The 21,372-nt window shown below is 42.5% G+C and overlaps 2 protein-coding genes across 16 annotated transcripts in view; one reads left to right on the top strand and one right to left on the bottom strand.

The window, feature by feature from the left end:
• NBEA (neurobeachin) overlaps positions 1-21,372 on the top strand; it is a 457,966-nt gene that overhangs the window by 294,347 nt on the left and 142,247 nt on the right. For 8 of the 15 annotated variants that reach the window (XM_041719826.2, XM_041719812.2, XM_030274226.4 and 5 more), the window contains one exon: positions 12,180-12,316. In XM_041719826.2, the coding sequence (XP_041575760.2) occupies positions 12,180-12,316 (137 nt within the window). Of the gene's footprint in view, positions 1-381; positions 421-12,179; positions 12,317-21,372 lie in introns of all 15 variants that reach the window. The other 7 variants (XM_041719807.2, XM_030274207.4, XM_030274161.4 and 4 more) reach the window with 1 other exon arrangement.
• MAB21L1 (mab-21 like 1) lies at positions 14,152-16,120 on the bottom strand. The gene has a single exon (XM_002195955.7). It carries the CDS (start codon positions 16,017-16,019, stop codon positions 14,940-14,942), a length of 1,080 nt encoding a protein of 359 aa, XP_002195991.1. The 5' UTR covers positions 16,020-16,120; the 3' UTR covers positions 14,152-14,939.

Raw genomic sequence — 21,372 nt, 5'->3', positions numbered from 1 at the left:
TGTACATATCTTTTGTTCCAGAGACTCTTTATAGTTTTTCATCAACCATGTGGCACAAATCAATGTAAAGTTTGCTTTGATAAATTGCATATGGTATGGAGAATTTTTAAATAATTATAGTCTGAATATTTTATTATATAATCTTAGTATTCCATATGTTGCAATTGAAGTTGGTCAAATTTCATTATATTAAGTAACATTTTAATAAAATATGAAAATCTGATTCCTTGTTATTATGGTCTTAGGATTATGACTTACAAGTTTGCATCACAATTTTTTACAAAAGCAGTATTGGAACTGTCTTACAGTATGAGTCAGTGAAAGACGTTGTTCTTGTTTTAGCATATATGCATTAAAATATTTTACATGTTTCTGTTTCAGTTTTAGCTCCTTTTCTTCCCAGACTGTTCACTTCAAGAGGCAAGTCACATCTCTGTTAGAACTAATGATTGAGATAGCCCAGTCAATTTTAACAATTTCCTAATATATTGTGAATCTCTGGGTAATGCTGTAGTGACTTGATATTACTAACTCTTGTCCTTTTCCATTGATACTTCCTAATGCTGAAGTAGGACTCTTAAATACTTACCTTTTCTCTTAAGATTTTAAGAATGTAAATTTGCTAAGAATTTGTCTCCTGCTTAGTAGGTGATTGTTTCAAAATGAAAAATATGTGGGTGTGTTCTAATATTATAAGCTTGCATTTTTACAGGGACATAAGGTAGTAGATCTAGTAGATATGCAGTTTTCTTTTAACAAAGTTTGTTGTTTGGGTTGGAGTTTTATTTTAGAGCATTGATCTTGCATTAAAATAGGTCATTAAAAAAATAAAATAAATGTTGATCTACTCAGGTTTTATGAATTCTATATTTTAGGAAGATGTTCTCTTTTCTTTGTTGTGAAGATGCATTTCACTTGCTGAGACTTGTTTGTGTGCACTTGAGAGCAGAATTTAGCCTTGACATTTTTGAAAGATACATGTTCTTAACTGGAGCACATTTCATCTATTTTGTCATGGAGCTGGTGACAGCAGCAAATATACCCCAGCCAAGCAAGGGATGCTTGATGGAATCTTTTGGTACTCTCTAAAAGAGTATTCTCTAGAAAGAAAGAAAGGAAATAAAAATAGGAGGATATGATGGTTTGAGTTATTTTAGGAAGACAAAGGGCTTTGGCAGGCATCTGGTTACGTGCATGGGCTCAATCAACTCAGAAGCTGACTTCCTCATCAGCCACGGTGAATTACAGCCTCACAACACTCTTGCAAGAATAAATAAATGTTATTCACTCCATTATATGAGCAGATTGAGCAACTCATCCAAATAAACATGAGGAAAGCCACTAACTGCCTTTAATGAATTTTAGTCTTACTGTATCATAAACTTCAGTACAGAATCTTCCCTTCTTCTTGGACATCTGCCTTGAGGTGGAAGAAGCTTCCCCCCCATAGAAATGGGCCAGGAATTTTGATACAGATGCAGCATCCCAGCCCTGCCATAACTTTTAGCAACTTTGAACTTCATTGTAGAAGTATTTCTAGAAAGCAGCGCTATTACTGATAAACAAGAGCTGATCTTCTGTCTGAGCCAGTATGAGTAGCGAGTCTACATTGGCCTGAGGACTAAATGTGAAAAGCTTTCTCTCCAGACTTCTTGGGAGTGTGCTGAGTGTATTGACTTAATGCCCTGTGCTAAGGAACACACTGGGTCAGGGGGATTTGACAGCTTGTATTATTATTAATGAGATATAAGACCTTTCACTTCCAGGTCATCTGTTTGAAGTCCAGACAAACATTATCAACATCTGTTTTGTGGCCTATGCAATATAAGACTTTTGTCTCATTTCAGAAAAACTAACTGAAATCATCATAATTTTGACCAATTTCCAAGTGAAAAATTTTAGATGATGTCATTAGAGGGAATTGGAATAGTGCCAAAAGTTGTACTACATAGAGTTACAATTAAAGCTGTATAGCAGTGCAAAAAGAAAAATTTAAAAAGATAAATTATTTAGCCCACAGGGAAATTTTCTATTTCAGGTTTTAACAAACAGCTCATTTACGTTTCTGAAACTATGTTGAAGTCTTGCATAGGACCAGATGCAGCAATAAAACCAGTAACACATCAAGGAACTGCACCTAAAGCCACAAAAAAAAATTGCAAAATAAGTATTTTTTTAATAGAAAACATATATTTTGACTCATCTTCAGATGTATAATATGTATTTAAAATTTATACATGTACATTTTGAGTCATGGTAACTCAAAACTTTTGACCAAAGTCAGACAAGGAATTTTCTTTACAAGAGTTGACCAGTGTAGACAATCTCTGGTAAGCAAAGCTATTTGAAACTTTTTCTTACTTACGCCTAAAAAGTAAAGGAGGACCATCTTTTCTTGAGTTTTCTTCTGTTGCCATTTTCAAAATGTTAACAATTTATGTAGTATTATTTCTATTGTTTTTGTTAACAGACTAAACAGGTAGACAAACAGTAGATTTTAATTTTTTTAAAAAAAAAAAAACACCACAAACTTGAGCCTCTACTGAGAAGGCAGATTTTCAAATTATTAGATTTTTTGGGCATATAAAAATAATGTATTTGAGGCCAACAGAGAAGTTTTTTGTTGCATTATCTGTTAGAGTAATGCATTGAAAGAAAGGACCAAATAGCATTGCTATTGTCTTCAATGGTGAGACCACAGCCTACTCGGGTCATTTAGGGGTAGAAGAAAGGTATCCTCTTCATCCTTCTCCCTCTGGAGAACAAAGCACAACAGTTCCAAGGGTGATCTCATCTTCTCTCTCCAACTCTTCTCCTCCTGCCCTGGTGTGTTCTCTCCCATGGGGTTGGAGAGCCCTGTTGTCCATCACATTCTCTCCTTCTCCTGCAGCAGTTGCCATCCACATGCCAGTGGCTCTGATGGCCTGGAGTGGCCCAGAGAGCAGAAAGCAACAACCATAAGGGAAACTCAGCAAATACTGTAGCAAGTACACAGTGGTGTTTCCTAATAGTTCTCTCTCAGCCTCTAACAGCTTGTTCTCTCTCAGCCTCTAACTCTGCTTGGAAGTGTATTCCAGAGCCAGAGGTAGTCATTATTAGCTTCCTTCCTTCTTCCTTTCTTTCTTTCTTTCCTTCCCATTTTGTCTCTCTTCTCTCTCTTACACTCTCACTTTCTTTTTCTCTCTGTCTGGAGGTGGCTAAGGTACCTTAAGCTTTGCCATACTTTATGCGTTTTTCCTTTAAGAAAGTATGTATATCTATGTGCACACACAAATAAGTCCATTAAGTTACAAATATAAAAGTTTCAATAGAAAATACAAAAAAGTCTCAATATTTCTCCTAGTTTTTCAAGCTTCCCAGTGGAAACTCTTCACTGAATTCAGCATGCACTACAAAGTAGCTTTTTTTTTTTTTTTCCTTTCAAACTTCATTATTATTTCAAATTAGCATTCAAGATAGGAGTTTCACTGGGGCAGTTGCTTGTCTGGGAAAGTGACAGGAATGTGGAAGAAGAGTGATTCCGTTTCCCATTCTATGATACATACGTAACCACATAAGCCTTTTACTTCCAAACATGGAAATTTAATTCAGCTAGATTTCCGTAGTTTCTGTTTATTATGTATTCAGATGTTGATCCTCAAGTCTAAGTATAAAAAGAAAAACATATTTGTATGAGTTTAATTTGGAGTATAGATTCAGGCATAAACTGAAAACAATTATACTTTTGATATGTAGTTGGCTTTCACACTGAAAAAGAAAAAAGCCCACAGTTTCTATAGCATACTATTTTTAGAAAACTCAATGTTTATTCTAATAATTTTTTCCATATTACTATCCAAAATATCTTAATATTTTATAAGGTGGTTGTCAATCACATATGATAGGGCTCCTAAGCACAGCTTTGAAGAACTCTTTTTTTTGTACCTTAGTACAGCAACTCTAAGTTTGAGCACCTTCAGCTTTTAAAATGGCGACCAGATTTCTTGCTTTCCAAGCTTTAAAATTAAATCAGTTCAAACTCTGTTGGACTGTATTTATGAGTGGCTCTGACAGTGCTTCATGGTACTGTCCACCGATACCAGTCTATTTATTTAATTTATTTTTCCATACCTTGCAAAGCTCTTTATTTGAAGTTTCTAAGGCTGCAGAATTAGACTACATTGGAGCCTATGACTTCACAGGTCTGTAGCGTCATCCATTTCCTGACATGCCACAGCCTGGATGGAACTGGTTAATTCATCAAAGGTCAAGCTGATGTGCTACCTGATATATAGGAGACTGTGGAAAGACAGGCCTAGACATAAGGAAACTTCACCATTTTGTATCTTATTTCATCTTCACTATGCAATTTGTTCCCAAGCAAAAATCCATTTATTCTTCATAGGAACATACTGGAACTGACTCACCATAGATTAGTTGAAGGAATGTATTCAGAACTGTATTGACAGTATCTATGGTTAAACTAAGCACTTTCATTGACTATTGGACAGGACTTTTTGCCTTTCTTTTTTTTCTCTGAAGCCAATTAGAAGATCAGCAAAGAAGATATTTTGGTTAATCTTGGTTTAATTGATCAGAAATTGTACCAGAGGCAGCCTCATCCAATGCATTTAGCTTGACTTTCTAAAGAAACAAGGTTTATGTAAACATCCTGTTAGTCTCTATCTTTGTAATTTCTGAAGCGGGAAGCCATTTTTAACAAACTTTTAAACAAGAGTAATGACCTAAGAAGCAATAAAATTCCAGCAGTGGAATCAGGTTGTTAAAGAAAAAAGGCTGAATGACAGAGCCTGCCACATCACTTCTCCTTTCAATAGGTGCCAGAGGATATTTGTGGAAGAGTCTTCTGAATTACCCTAACTGTGGTTATGCAATACATGCAGCCAACTAGTGGGCACAGTTGCACTAAAGCTGGCTCTGGTGTGGTTTAGAGATACTCATATTTTCAGAAAATTTTGAATTTAACAACTGTTGCATCTCAAGTGATTTTTCCAAATATACCTGTCAAGTTATATGCTGATCCAATAGCCTATGTCTTTATTTCCACACAGATATAGGAGTTACTATCTATATAAGTGAACTTTAAAATATCATGAGCTATCTGAACATAATATTTCTGTTCACTCTGGTCTCAAGAAATACAAGACTTACAGTTTATCTGAAGAGCTTTTCCATAATAGGAAGGAGACTGGAAGGAATGAAAGCTGAAGGGCTTATTTCCTTAAATTTCTAATCAATTGAACCCTATGGGCATGACAAGGTACACAAACTGGACTGTATAAGATACCTGTCAAATCTGGTTTGCTCAGACTGGCAGATGGGATTTGATCCCTTGTGTTCCTGACTCGTTAACTCGAGTTCCTGTTTCAGTGGTATACTATTATAGCAGGCTGTGCTCTCTGCTTTCTCCTTTCTTCTTTAAATGAAAATTAAACATGTTATTCTTTTGAACATTAAATATGCTTTTCTAAGGTGTATTTTTTTTCTGTTACTTTTTGATTAATTAGCTAGCTATAGTGATTCTCCCAGAGAGAAAAATTGTTACTTGTGTGTGTTCAGCATCACTTAAGGTTTTCTAGGTTGAAAAAATATCTTAAGTTTTACCTGAGAATGAGGAGGGAGCTAGTGCAGGTCCTACTGCATCAGTGCAGAACACTAACATCTGGATGCACTGCTTAACAATCAAGTTCTTAAGTTTCTAAACCATCTTAATTTACTCAGTCCTTCCAAGGTATAGCTTCAGGCAGAGCACGCTGTATGAATCTAATTTTGAAGTGGCAAATGTGTGCATTGCGGTAGTGAGGTCCCTATCCCAAATATTTATATTTCTTGCCAGGTGTAAATCATTAAAGGGAGTCTTGACTCTTATTAATACCTGATCGTCTGGCAGGTTGGCACTTAGACACATCCTGGAAAAATGCTAAAGCCATGCAAGCCATTCAGAATGTCGGCATAATCACAAGTTCTCATGTGTGCCACAGAGCAAATCTGACTTTACTGGTAAAAGGGAGCAAATGTGTTTCTGAGTTACTTTGGGCTGTCAGATACGCAGCTAATTGTTCCATGGGACCTTCAGTGGTTCAGTAAGACTGACTGGTTTCATGTTGGGTTTGTCTTTGCATATTCTGTAACTGTTCTATTGAGTGGTTGCTTTCTATCACACTTGGAACAATATAAAGAAATAGTTATTGCCAAGAATATTGGGAGGCACGTTTTCTGTCAGGAAGAAGTATTATTAGACCAGGAAGGTATAGAATTAAAACAATAATAATTTACCTGTGAAGGTGCATATGTCACTTAATTCAAATATATAGGTATGTACATGTTTGAGATAAAATTACTTTTTTTCTTCTCAAGCAACTATTTTCATAATCTCATCAGAACTATGTAATTCTTTCTTATTATTTTATTCACAATTATAAGAGGCAAGATTGTTTTTATTTACATTTTCTTTTTAATCAAACACATTTGCTTGCTGTTATGGCAACCACTTAAAAGAATTGAATTGCTGCAATTGTTTAGTCATTGTTGTTGAAAAAGACCATTTAAGTTGATCTTTGATGTTGGTAGTAGTAGTGTTATGTGCTTTATGGAGGAAAGGGGGGAAAAGTAGGGAAAATCTTGAATATCAGGGGCTATCCACACTGGCTATGACATTTAAACAAACAAAAAAAGTCAATCCCTCTCTCACAATATGAAACATATGATTGTGCAGGAGTAAAAAACCAACAAAATAAGCTTGGATATCTCTGAAAACAGGGGAAATGAATTTGGGATATTATTCAGTGGTGGAAGAGAAAACCAAGATTATAGTAATATTTAGACTTAGATTCTGGTTTTTGCATTTAAAAATTTGTGCAAATTATCTTTAATGAAACGGTTGAAAGTGGTGTATAAAGGGAGCTGTCTATGTACATTTCTATAAGGGCCTTGGCTTGAGTGAAGTTACTGCTTTCAAGTATTTGCTATAGTGGAGAACAAATTGGGGGCAGCCATCCTCATGTAAGTTCAATATATTTACTGCAGAAATCTTTTTAAAGGGTATATTGAATTAATTTATGATGACAATGGGAGCAAAAATAGACTAATTTCTGTGAATTGTTTAGGAATGTTACCTTGTTTACTTGGCACTGCATGTATTATATTAGATGTTAATTGGTTGAAATATTTTTCATACTAAAGAGCTTTTCCCAAAGGATTCTGGTACCTATACCTCTTTCTACTTCCATGCTATGTGACTTTTATTTCAAGAAACTGCAGTTTTTGTGTGCTTGTGCATGTATTACATCTGGGTTTTTTACGTATAAGGATTTTTTACGTATAAGGATTTTTATACATTTCAAATACAACTGTGACAGATACACCTGGTTTTACAGTTAAAGTGTTGAGAAAATTTCAGTTGTCTTATTTCAGATATCTTGTGAGTGATTTTTAGTTATTATTCTTAAATATCTAAAATTCTTGTTTGTGCCATATCAAATTACAAAATTTAATTTATGCAAACTATTTCACATAGTAAAAGTATTGGTTTCAGTTAATCTATATTGAATATATGTATATGAAAAACGATCTATGTGTTTTTTCTTTTAAACCAGTATCAGTTAAAAATTAAGTATGCGAACATCCACCATTTTTTTCAGAGTAATTACCATCAGGTTGTAAAATTAAATTGGTTGAGCTGATTGGATATGTTTCCAAAGTACTTTTCCCAGCTAATACTTTATTGTTTATGGGTAATCACCAAAATTTTATTTTAAAAGTTAGATTTCTAGGCCTGCAGCAGGTAAATGTCTTTTTTTCATAATTCAGCAGATAAAAGCATGTACCTTACCCTCCTTAGGAGTAACTGAACCCAATGTTCTTAGCAGATATACCTCCAGTGAAATTTTCAGGCTCATGAATATAGCACATGTTTAGCTCTTACAGCAAAAAAATGAGTTTATGACAATATTTTAAATAATAAGTTCAAAATATCACTCTTTAGCAGCTTTCCTTAAGAGGTGCAATTTTACTGATATTCCATTAGCAGATAACAAACTTTTAAACCTAATAGAACTTTTCATTTGGCTTGATTTGCTTTACTTGAACTTGAAAAATACAAGAGCTAAGTTATAAGAGCAGGGAATGAAGTCTCTGTTTGACAAAAATTACACAGGGGAGCAGGGAAGTTACATTCTGCTTTTATTCACTGGGACCTTCTAATTTCACAATTATTTACTTTTGGAAAGAAAATATTATTGTAAAAGGTAGATGTGTGGTAGAGTTTATTTTAGAAATGTAATTCACATATGCTGACCACAGGGATCAGGCAAAAGGGAAAAATCAGCATTTGAACAGATTGCTAGACCTGTGTGTCTGAAGTGATTTCTGGACTCGTTTTAAGGCCAGAACTTCTCTGGTAGGTCGCTGCCTTTCTCTGCGGTGGGCCCGATAGCTTCGGAGAGGTGTGGAAGAGGCAACAGAACGATACTTAAAGAGCGAGGCTTTTGCTTAGAGTCCCAAGAGCTGACAAGCACCCTCGGCACGGGTCCTCTCCACAAACGCCAGCTTGTTGGGAGAAGCGAGGCAGCCGCAGGTTGGCTTTCCCCCGGAGCGGGAAGGGAAGCGCCCGCGCTGCCGCCCGCGGCTCCTGCGCTGCTCTGCGAGCGCCCCGCAGCATCCCCGGGTGCCGCTGCTCCGGCTGCCTCTCCCCCGGGCAGCACAGCCCCAGCCCCGGCCTTCTCCGGGGCCGCAGCCGCGCTGGAAATGAATATTTACATCCCCTGGAAAAGCGCAGCTCGCCACCGCCGAGAGGCCGGGCGGAGGCTGGAGACGAAGCTCGTTATCCTTCCCGAATGAGAATGAGCCCGTCCCGCGGCTCTTGGCTCAGGTGTGCTCAGCTTTTGTTTTATTAGATTATCAATTGGGTTTGAGAAGGAGACCCAAAGCTTCCCGATAGCTCGGTGCCATATGGAAAATCTGCGCTATTTTGATTATGCTCTATGTAAACATTTTAATATCGGATCCTTAAAATCCAGAGACTATCCCAAAGGGGATTAAAACATAATCCTCTCTCTATATAGCTGTAGTGGATTAATTTCGTATTCTCTCAGTGGCTGGCTTGCTCCCTGAAGGCTACAACAAAAAGACTCAGTGCTCCTTAAACATGCTATGGAATTGCAAGTTGTAATTGGAGATTTCCAAAGGACAAGTGTAAAAATGAAACAGTGCTAATGCCGATTTTTTTTTTTTTTTTTTTTACATTTTGTGCTTTAAGAAAAGAAGTCTGTAAAGATATTTTTAAACTTAGTTTGAACATCCCCTTTCCTGAAATGCCATATAGTGACTGCTATTTATTTTGCTTTATGGTTTTTGGGGGGGTTTTTTCCCCTTTGTTCGTTTGGGTTTTGTGTTTTTTGTTTTTTGGTGGTGTTTTTGTGGTATTTTTTTGTTTGTTTGTTTTTGGGGTTTTGTGTGTGTGTGTGTGTGTGTGTGTGTGTGGTTTTTTTTTTTCCCTAAACAAAAAACACAAGAAAACCTTTTCTCACCTGGAAAGTACGATAATGCTTATTCCTTGTCCTTACTGATCTCTCTGACATGTTTACCTTGCAACAAATCTAGGGTGTCATTTGAGTAGAAGGCAGGGCAGATGCCAAGGTACCAGTCTGGGAGGGAGCTCGGAGCCTTTTCTCGGGAGGAGTAGAAAGCCAGAAATCCCCGGGTTGCCCTGCCTTCTGGAATGGGCTAAGAAGTGACTGTTCCCTTTCCCTCCCTCCACGTTCACCCCTGCTTTTGCAGCTCTGCCCCCTGCTCCAGTCCGCGAGGGCACATCACCCGCTAACCAAGGCGCTCCATTGTCTTCGTCTGAATGGCAGATTATAGGGTTTGGCCTTTTGGCCATTAAATAGCGGTGGCTTTATTTTTATTTTAGCCACACAACACCAGGGAAAAGAGGTAATTGGATTAAATTGATGTTCTTCCTTCTGGGATTCAGCAAAGCCCACAAACGCCTCCTTAAAGTGATAGAATACCGGGTCGTTTCCAGGACGCGTCTTTCGAAGGCGCTTTTCTCCCCGCACAAAGGCCCGGGAGCCCACCACCCTGCGCCGGGCCAAGTGTGCCCGAGAAGGGACAGAGGAGGGGTAGAGCCCTCTGCTTGAGAGGGCAAGTGCTTCCGCAGGGCAGGGAACCGCCGGCAGCCCAGACCCCCCTTCTGTAAACACAAAGAAAGGGGGCCTGGGGAATAGAAACCCAAATCCACTTGTAATCGTACAAGAGAATCGGGCGTAATTACTTGAGCAACCTAGATGAAGATTGATGAGGCTTTAAAGCGGCGTTTCGGATCGATCACTCTGCCCTTTGGAGCCTCCAGCCGGGCTTCCCCGGCTCGGATCGGCTTCTTTCCCACCGCCGAGGGAGAGAAGATGGAGGCGAGACTGGGAGAGCAGCAAGGCAAGCCCGGCGCATGTGATTCCGATCAGCTGACTGGGGTCAAGAGGCTACCTCGGTTTATTAGGAGATGGAAAACAATAAAATGAAAGAAAATAGAGTTTGTATCAATATTATCCCGTCCGCCACGCTGGGCTGCTGAAAGCTGTCACTGAAACGGTGCGGTTTAGCTTCCCCCTGTACGCACAGCAATCCCTGCCTTCCTCTTTATTTATTTTGCAACGTAAATGACAAAATATTGTGCAATAAGGGCTCAAATTGGGTGTTACAGTAAAGTAAAGCATTAACAACATGACAGTTAGATGCGCCCGATACAGGAGTAATTTGGGCTAAGTGAGTAATTTGAAGTGCTGCTTGCAAGAGCTGGTAGTGAAGTGTGCAGGCAGTGCTGGAGGAGGAGGAGAGGGCGCATCCGAGGCGTTGGCCCCGGTGTGAGCCGCAGCCCCGGCCTCGGCTCGGCCGCGCCAGCACCGGCACGGCGCTGCTGGAGGGGCGAGCGGCCGGGGAAGGCAGCGGGAGGCTCACGTCTCTCTGCCCTCTGAGCAGGCGTCCCCTTATTGCAAACGAGATTTTTTAGCTGCATAAAACAACCACTGTTTAGTACCTCCTGAGATGGTCAGTTTGCCAGTTTCTAAAAGGTGCATCAGTCAGGTGCTGTACTCAGCTTCCCAATACTGGAGTTTTATTATTTATGCGTCAGATGTGTGCTTGGACATGCATGTGGCTCTGTGTGTTTATGTATGTATATACAAATTATCCTACAGGCTTTCATGGTTAAATCTAGAAGAATATTTTATATATATTTTCTTCGAAGCAAGTAAGCTTCCTAAACACGGCCGCTGTCAGCTTTAATAGCAGATTGCCTTGATATTGAAGATAAGATGGTGGAAAAGCGATCCTCTTGTCTTTTGGATTAAAGAAGGGTTGTTTTGGGTTTTGTTTTCCTGAGCTAAAATCTAACAATTTATGTGGAGAAGGCTGCCTTTTACAAGAGGTTTTCCCCATCCCATCTTTTCAATGCCCGTGAACGCGTCTCGCCAAGGAATATATTTGAGCGAAGTATTGTTACAGTAATTTTAAAAGGATAAGCGGCAGCGAGTTGAAACAAAAATTACCTTGTCGTAAATGTATTTAACGATGCTAGCTTTTGTGTGCGTGGGGATTGAAATATGTGGGAAAAGGAAAAAAAAAAAAACAAAACACTCCAAACAACTTAAACAACACCCCCCGCACCCCCCGGTATTTGGCGTTACTTGTCCGAATTGAGGTCTGGATCCAGACTTAAAAATAATGGCCCCAGGCCTCGCAGGGCCAGTGTGGCGGGCAGGGGCTGCGGGCTGCCCTGCCCTGCGCCCCCGGCCGGGCTCGGCCGCCGCAGGGACCCCGGGCTGCCAGATCGAAGCGGTGTGGAACGAGCCGCCGCTATCGCACATAAACAGTGATAGCGTTAACGAGGAGCAAAAGGGCATGAAAAGAGAGGGGACCTTCTTCTGAGAGGCAGCTATTTTTCACTCTAACCCCTCTGAATTTCGCTGCTGTGATTTATCTTGCAACCCCGGAGCTCACAAACTCGCTTGTGCCCAGGCCGCGGAGTTCAAAGCGCTGGCCGCGGGCAGGAGGGGAATGAACACGGCGTTTACAAACTGGGTTTACGAGGGGGCTCGCCGGGCGCTGGCTCGGCGGAGGGAAGGGCCACCGGGGATGGGCCGGCCGGGCGCCTCCAACCTGACGCCGCTGCCCTTGCCTTGCAGGCCCCGTGGTCCTCAGCACGCCGGCACAGCTCATCGCCCCCGTGGTGGTGGCCAAGGGGACGCTCTCCATCACCACCACAGAGATCTACTTCGAGGTGGATGAGGATGACTCGGCCTTCAAGAAGATCGACCCCAAGGTGAGTGCTGCGGACGGGTCCCGGTCCCCGGTCCCGGCACACGTGCGCCGGGGCCGCCCCCTCATTCCAAACTCTGCTCCTGTCTGCCGCCTTTCGCTGCATTAAAAAAAAAAAAAAAAAAAAAAAAAAAAAAAAAAAAAGAGCAAAAAAGCGCAATGTATTAATGATGTTAAATCCTCTATTACGGCAGCGTACGCGTTTTCCAGCAGCCTTTCGCGCGGTGCCTTTGTATGAACGTGGTCAGATTTAGTAGTTAAGCCAATTGCTCTGAAATCCCTGGAGGGAGCAGCAGTCCTAGCCCGCAGCCTTCCCGAGACACAGTGGAGGGTTTCACGCCTTCCGAGGTTATCCCGTTATTACAAAAACGTTATTTTCCACGTAAGAAAATACGGCGCATTTTGTAAACACCTTGAAATTGCTGAAATGAAAGTTAATGCTTGTTTTCTGGGGGAAAAAAGAAAATGGGGGAGGGGGGAAAATAGACATGTACCGAAGACTTGGTTCCTGGGAAAGCTCTGTTTTTGTTTTTTTTTTTTTCCCCCCTGAAGTCATTTACTACTACCAGTTCCCCAGCGCCGCCCCCCCTTCCCCCTCCCTTCCGTGAAAACCTCCAGCTCAGCCGCAACAGAGCAGGGAGGGGTGCGTGACTTGAGCGGAAACCTTTGCGTGGCTTTCTCCCCGCGGGAACGGCGCGGGGGATGCCACGCGGGGGAGGAAGGGGCAGACGGAAGGGACGTGTCTAACAGGGCTCTCCTCTCGTCTGCATGTCTTTTTATTCTTATCGCTCTTGCTTTATTTCTTTGCTATTGCTCTGGAAAATGTTGGAAAAGAGGAAATAGGAGAGGTACTTTTACAAAGACCTTGGGGTTTGGGGGTTTTTAGTGCAGAAATATTATAAATAATTTCCTAGAAAACTCCTCGTCTGAATACGTTTGCAATGTAGTGATTTCTCTTTGGCAAACAATTTGTCAAACTCGGAACTTTCTTCACAGTGCTGGGGTAACAAGTTTCTATCAGAAGCTCTGGGTATAACAGTTTCGCTAAAGTGCACCCGCTGGAAGTAGTTGCTAGTGGGTGTCACACAGGAAGGAGATCGGCCCTTTCAGCACTTGTTGACTGTTAGGACCCTAGTCAAAATGTGCGGTGTTAATTCGCGTTTTGATTTTAAAGCCATTTTAAAGAAATGCATCCTGAGAGGGACCAGGCAGTACAGACGGGCAGCTTTGGATTGAGTGCAGTTTTGTAAGCACGCAGATGTTATTCCCTCTGAAAGCCCTGGAAGCTGAGGGTTTTGATTTCTGGGAGTGGAACTGGCAATCTTGTCACATTTGTAACGGATTTGTAGGTCAGAAGTAATATTGTTGTTCACTTTATTGGGGCTGGCTCTCACCTATAAATTTTATTTTCTCCTTTATTAGTACCTGCACCAAATTGCCAGTTTTATCATGATCACCGCTTACTCAAAACACTGCTTCACAGATACGTTGTGTTTCCTCAGCTTTGTTCAAAAGCCAGCAGAAACACAACAGCACCGTATAATAAACCCTTCAAAACAGACTTCTTTCCTGACGGCTGAAAAAGTGTAACTGTATTAATAAGTACGCTGGTGTCTGACAGTTGCTGATGGTGATCTGGAGCTAAATTTCAATGTTTGTACAACCAATACTTCCCTATTCGATAAAACTATTCAAAATGCAAAGTCAGGACTCTGCCTTTAAGTTTTTTGCTTTACAGGATTTAAGCAACTATCCACAGAAAGGCAAAATCTAAAAAACACAGCTGCCTCTGGTTTTTCAAGTGGAAAACTTGATCCGATATTGAAACACTTACCCATATGCATTTTACTTCATTTATTAGCTTGTAATTAAATAAATCAGCAACAGAAATTAAAATCTAAATCACAAAAAGTAATTATCCAGTGTATTTCAAGTGCATTTTCAAATATATAATTCCAATATTCAAGCGTTATTATATAAGCAGAATCCAAATTTCTTTTGAATATATTTAAATAACATTTCAAGTATATTTATGGAATGTTAGAAATAGAACAAGCAATATATATGAAACGAAAAATGTAAACTTGTTAAGTTCAGACACTTCAAAAGACATTTAACAAAAGTACCGTGATAAAATCTACCTTTTTAAATGGTATCTTCTTTTTAGCAGAAAATGTCCTTTAAGTATCCAAAATGGCAATTTAACTTCTGCTCACCAAATCACAAAACACCAACATCCACAATTTCAAAGACAATGTGAGATCACAATATTTGATACAAATTAAAAGGTACATTAGTTAGTACCGTATTTAGGCAGAATGGTCACAATCAAATTACGGCCAATTTTCCTTTCCAGGTAGCACACTTTCCTTTTTTGCTTCTTTTTTTTTTTTTTTTTTCTTTCTTTTTGTTTTTCCCCCACGAGGAACTACAAAATTGTGACGAAGAGGAAGGATGCTTGCTGTTCTCATTTGCTTTTCTTTGTGAAGAGCCTAAGCTATATTCCTTTTTAAAAGAGAATATTATTTGCATTGCCAAGTGGAAATATATGACTTTTCAAACAGGCATCTTAAACTTCATCGGGAAATTAGCAGATTTATCGGTTAGGCCGGTGTTATAGTTGCCCTCTAAAGTTTCTCCAAACTTTTCGGGTTGGTAAGTATTTCCCTAGCCAGTCGCCACGTTTGTTTGGCCGCGTTTTCCAGGGCCGAGTGAGGTTTGCCCTGAAAGAGGTCTAAGTTGGGCAAGAAATAGTGCGGGCACCTCCTGCACTGGAGGCACGAGATGAGCTGCAGTAAAATCCCGTTGAGCCGGTCCCCCAGGCACGACTCGTCCCAGTCCGATTCGCGGGGATGCTTTTCGCATTCGTAGGAAACCAGAGTTTTCATGTGGTAATTATTCAGGGGCTGGCCCGGCAGCTCCAGGTGACGGTCCCGTAAGGTTTTGAGGATGGAGAGGCATTTCTTCCTGCAGCCGCCCATCTGCAGTCTGTTCTCAGCTTCCGCGAACTGCAGCACCCAGGCATCGCTCTCGGCCGAGCTCTGCTTGCCGGCCAGAGAGTGGCACTCCTTGGACAAGAGGTTGAAGCCTTCCGCCTTGACCTCCGCCACCCGGTTGGGTCCCGGCCAGGGGATGTGGGGAAGCGGCCAGTGTGCAGCACTCCGCGGCCAGATCCCCGTGCACTTGAACGCTGGAGTGATCTGCACGACGTACCGATCCCTGATCCTCAGCTTCACTTCGCTGGTGTCCGCCACCATCTTTACCACGTCTCTGTAACTGCACTTATCCACGGCTTGAGCCACCAGAGTCTGGAATCTGGACCGGATTTTGCGAGCGGAGAGGTAGCCAGATGCCGTGATGAACTCCACCCAGAGGGACATGCTCCTCTTGCGCCCGTCGCTTAACTTTAACACAGCGCAGCCCGGCAAGGAGCCGTCGTCCACGAAGTTGAAAACCCCCATTTGGTTCAGATACAGCACGACTTCAAACTCCGTGGGGGAGATGACTTCCAGCCCCTCGTAGCGATTGTCCATCTCGTTCAAGGAACTGATGAAGCGAGGCTCCTGCACCTCCACCTCCTTCAGCACGTCCGATACCACTTTGCAGACTTCTCGGATTGTTTTGGCGATTGCAGCTTTCCTGGCTTGGCATTTCTCATTGTAGTATTTATTCAAATGATACACCAGCTTGGCCTGGGCCGCGATCATGTTGGGGCAGAGATCCGGATTGTATACCGGAGTCTCGCAATAGGCTGTGGGATCCAATGCGGCTGCTATGGCTGGAGCCAACTTCAGAGGAGAAACGGGCTGCCGCACTCTGAAATGTAACAAATGTTTTTCAAAATGCGCCGGGGCTGCTGCTCCTCAGATGCTCTCTTCCTGCTTTTTTAGATCAGCCGTCTTGAAGTGTGTGTGGCGGGGGAGTGAAGGGGGGGGAGCGGGCGGGGGACTGGAGGGGGCGATATTTTTCCTTCCCCTTTTTTTAAAGGGTCCGTGAGTGAGAGGAAAGCATCGAGAGCAGCACCTTTCCCAGCAGCAAGAAAAAACAAAAGTTGCACTGAGACACAGCGAGGGTTCCAGTAGTCAAAATAATAAAACCTCTTCGTATTTATTTATGTTTTCCCGTAGTAATCACCGTGTGTATGCAGGGCGGTTAATCAGATGGTGGAAAAAAAGTGCCGTGTGTGTATGTCAGAAGAAGCTGGCTGTTGGTTTGTATAAGAGCCCAGATGCACTCGTGTGGAAATTATAAAGGCAGGGCCAGGCAGGCGGGCGGCCAATCGCCACTGGGCTCGTCACTGCAGCCTCTTTCAGCTCAAACCCGCTAATTAATCCCTCTCTAGGAGATAGATATGTATACACAGCCACACGCACACACACACGCACACGCAGGCACATATAGAAAGGTAGAAGGCTACTGGCTAGAAAGCCGTCCCGGTCCTCTGTACACTCGGAAATCAAGAGAAATCGCCCTCCTTTGGGTGTAACTTGAAGGGTACTGACGTTTGGAGAGGACTTGGCAAAACTGTGCCGCTTCGTACTGAATCCCTGCGTGCCTCCTCATGGTCGGGACGCGAATGCAGGTGTATTAATGGGCATCCATCAACTAGGGAGCTACAGACGGGCTCGCTCCGGCAGGGAGCACAGGCGTAAATTCATTAACCCCCACTCGGCGTCACATCACGCTCTCCTTTTCCTCCCGATAGTTGTCTGTAACTGCAAGCAAGATGTAGGTTTGGAATTTTTTTTTTTTCTCTCGTGAACCGGCCAGTGAACAAGGCAGCGGATTCACGGCAAATTTAGTGTTTTTTGGAATAAAATATTGCTCAGAAGTCCACGATTTGTATTGTTTTAAAGGATCTCCTGACGGGCTCTAATCGATTTTGAGCTTTAATGCATTTTCGGCATTGTCTCTGCCTTGCTTTTTGTATTTGTACCTTATGAAGGGATAATCAATCGCTAAACATATATGTCAGGTCTTTTTCACGTTCCTTCCAAAAATCAAGTAGCAGATACAGACGGTAAATCTCCTTTGCCAATTCTCAGCGTCGTTTTTATATTCTGTATTGCTCTCCGATATGCTGTGAGGAGTGGATGTTCGGCTGCTTTTCTAGACGCACTATAACTCCCTATTAATTTCAAACCTGGAGGATTTATCGTACAGCGAGATGTGCTAGCAAGCTGCGCTTAGTAAATGTGCACACGGGAGGCACGCTAGCGACTACAAACATGCTGGCTTGCTTGTCTGACAGTTTGGGGTTTCGCCTGTCTGATGTGTAATTAGCAAATTTCGCCTTCGGTACTTTAAGTGTTGGTAATCGGGACATTTATTTGCAAATAAGCTGGAGTGGTAAGCTCTTCTGCTTCATAGCATTTACTGAGCTTCACTTCAAGAGAGCCCTAAATTTTATATTTCTATATATAAGGAAAAAAAAAAAAACGCCAAAGCTTTTGATCTCTTGGAATCTTTAAACTACTGACCGATTACCTTTTCCTAAAGTAACGGTCACGGGCACATCAATCGCTGAGGAGAAGTCATATCACAAAGAACATTTCACGATATTTATTCAGCGTACGAATACGACCAACTTTATTGCACATAGCGGAGAATTTGTGACTGTGCCCTTGGCTCCCTCGGTCTAGCGGTTATATGGGTGTTCCCGTGCCGCTCCGAGGAGGAAGCCGACCGGAATCCTTTCCCGCTCGTGATTGAGCCGGGCTTGGGCTGTCGCTGAAAAAGTGCAGGTGACCGGTGGTCCCGAAGCAGCTTACCTCTTCTCGGCCGCAGCCCTTGGCCGCCGGGAGAAGGGCGACCACTTTCTCGCTGTTCGGGGCGGAGAGGAGGCAGTTTCCTCCCGGGCTGCCTCCCTCCTCCGCTTAGTTTCCCGTCCAGGCGCCGGGCGGGACACGCGTGTCTCCCCCCGGCCGCGGGACAGGCGGCGGCCGCTGCACAGAGCGCCCGGTCCCGGTGCCTCCCGAGCCGCCGCCGAGCAGCGCTGCCGCCGGGCCCGGGGCTGCCGCCTCCCTCCCTCTCTCCTCCCCCGCGGGGCGGAGGCGTGCGCGGCCGCGGCTCTGCGGGCTGCGAGGGCCGGCTGCGCCAGCCTTCCCGGAGCGGGAGCTCCAGGAGTTCGGGCTGGCTCCGAGGGCACGGGCGGGCGCCTCCCGCCCGCTCCGGCTGCGCGGGCAACCTGCTCGGCGGCGGGGGGAAGGTCGGCCCTCTTCCCTCTTCCCCCTTCCGCGGGGCCGGCGCACGCAGAGCAGGCTCGGCGGCACGGCCACCGGCCCCGGCGGCGGGCGGGGAAGGAGAGGCTTCTCCCCGGCCCGGCACATCCCGCCCCACTGCCCCGGGATGGGGCCCGGCACCACCCAGCCCTCCCCTCGGGGCCGGGGGCGATGCCGGTGGCGCCGTGCCCTCAGAGCCGGGGCGGCCCTGGCCGCAGCAGGGCACCGCTGGGCTGTGCACAGGAAGGAGAAGCGGTCAAGTTGGGACCAACTCCGGCGGGCGGGTCCCGGGCACCGACTGGTGCGGGGGAAGGCCCACGGCGGCCCCAGTCCGGCCCCGGCTCCCGCCCCGGGCAGCGGCCGCTGCTCCCGGAGCCGTGCGGCTCCAACCCGCCGGCACTGCGTGTCGGGGGCGGCTTCTTTGGGACGGAAATGTCAAAGAGCACCTTTCCCACAGGGTCACAGACCAGCGCCGGTAAAACCGAAAGTTACAGCAGACGGACAAAAGGTTGTCCGTTCCTCCCTTTCCGCCGAGGGAACAGCCCTTTCCTGCGGTGGGGGCACCTCTCAACTTCCCAGAGATGCCGGAGCCTCAGAGCTGCGCGTTAGCGATGGGGATGTTCCGGGCCAGGTTTTGTTTATTTTTGCCCCCTGGGTTTTAGCTTGGCAATTCCAGTTGCCAAAGGCAAAAGTGGAAAGGTCGTACCTTTAAGCTGTCAGAAGTCATAACATTCATGACGCGGCAAAATTAATTTAAACAAAAATTACATCTTAGATACTAAATCAGAGTTTTCAATGTGTTGTGCTGAGATTAAGCTATGATACCAAGTAATGCAAGGTTATACGTATTTATTTTATCTCGATGGCTATGAGAAATAATAGATTTAGGCTTGATTAGGTGATGTTTAACACTGATGGTTGCTATTAACTCCACTCCAGCATTTCGTTTCACACACCAAACATTTAATAGTTTAAAAATTTGTATATTTAGGCATCACGGACCCCACTGAAATGTGATTGTTGAAGTGATCCAATCGTTTACTATGACAAGAAGTCAGTTTGGTTTGGACGTTGAATATTATTATCTATATTACTATATATGATATAAAAAATAGATATTTTTCAAAGCATCTGACCACTTCAGTTAATTTTTCTCTGTAGTTTTTAATGCGTCCTTGGTAAACTACAAAAGGAACACCTTTTCAGCGATGAATTTTATTTCTACTGGGTTTATTGAGTATTAGGTTGTTTTAGAAAATGTGGATTAAAGTCACCTCATTAAAATTATGATTGATCATTTGTCATCATAATGGTACTGTATGATATTGGTGACTTTTACCAAATTGCTGTTTTCCAGATATTTCCCTTAATTAAGGGGTGCTATAACAGTATTTGTTGAGCTCTGCTTGTTAAATCAAATCTTTCAAACTACATTGCCTTGTCATACAGTGCTTATGTTAGCCAAGATGCCAAATGGTGTTGAAAATCCTTGTATTGGCCCACATCCCCAAATTGCAATTTGGAAAAAAAAAAAAAAAAAAGGAAAAAATGCCATACATATACATTTAACCAATTATTTCTTTTTCATTTGGTGAAAAGTGTGAGTAAAAATGCACTTGCAGATGCATATCTACACAAAGGGCTTGCATGGATATCACTTTATATTTCTTATTATATAGTGATAGTTCTTCCACACACAACTGCTCATGAATTTTAAAGTTTTATTTTTTAATATCTGCCAATTGCACTAGGGAGGTAGGAAGAAAAAAAATGAAGCTGAGTTGATTAAATTATTTATCCCTACTGCTGAAGTAAGTTTGAAGGCTCATTGAATGTATGTGATTTCTTGGCTCCTCTTTCTCCCCTTCCCCCCTCAATTCTTTCTGGTTATTTCATCTATATCATCCTGCCAGCAACAATAAATTCACTTTTTTTTTTTTTTTTTTCAAGTAAGAAAACTAAAGACAGATATTTGTGCTGGGTTTGCTATATGTGTCACATTTTAAAAAATAGGCAGCATCTTTTTTTTGTGTGTGATAGGAGTTGACAGTACTTTCAATTTTCTGTATTCTTATTTTGTAAGTTACTTTTTGCCTCACTTTCAAATTTAGGAACAAATGAAAAGTTCAAATGTAAGTTATCATAATGTTTTCAATATTTCAATAGTAATAAATTAATACAATTAATTGCTAAGACTCGTGGGTATCAAGTTCTGCATATTTTGGTACACAAGCATTTTTCCTCTGTTGTGAGCAGTTCTCGTCAATTTTTAAAATTTTTTTTTGCGAAATTATGACATAGTCTCTTTCACAGTACACAATTAGCATTAGTGTGAAACTTAATGTGTATGTATTTGGTTCCTATTAAAAATTAAAGAAAAGCATGAAGAGAGTTTGTATTACTGTTGGACTTGGTCATCCTAGGTCATATGGATGAGCTGTTAATGCTTTAAATTCCTCTAATCTGCAATCTGTTAAGGGAAAATACAGTAATTGATTTGTTTTCTCTAAAATGTTGCATCTCAAAAGTAAACATGGAGCTTGCACAACTGTGATTTTGTCTAGAACTGCAGAAATATGTAAGCAGGAATAGAAGACATTGAATTATTCATTTGGTTCACTTACCCGTCAGCTTCTCCAAATCCAGACATTCCTTATAGTACAGCATTTTATTTAAGTAGTCCTACATTGGGTTTATTTTGGTTATTTTTCAAAGATCTCCATCTTGGAGAATGTTCTTTTTTTTTGCTGAACTGCTTGAGGAGTGTGGAATCAGTGGGGATTAGTGCCTTTTAATCTACTACATCTGTAGTGGGCCATCCAACACTGCAGAACTCTCA

Source organism: Taeniopygia guttata, chromosome 1, assembly GCF_048771995.1.
Source record: "Taeniopygia guttata chromosome 1, bTaeGut7.mat, whole genome shotgun sequence".
Lineage (NCBI taxonomy): Eukaryota > Metazoa > Chordata > Aves > Passeriformes > Estrildidae > Taeniopygia > Taeniopygia guttata.
This window is presented reverse-complemented; position numbering and strand designations above follow the sequence as displayed.

Bases quoted from the DNA above. Each gene is read 5' to 3' on its own strand.
- MAB21L1 (XM_002195955.7), bottom strand. From the start codon at position 16,019: ATGATCGCGGCCCAGGCCAAGCTGGTGTATCATTTGAATAAATACTAC.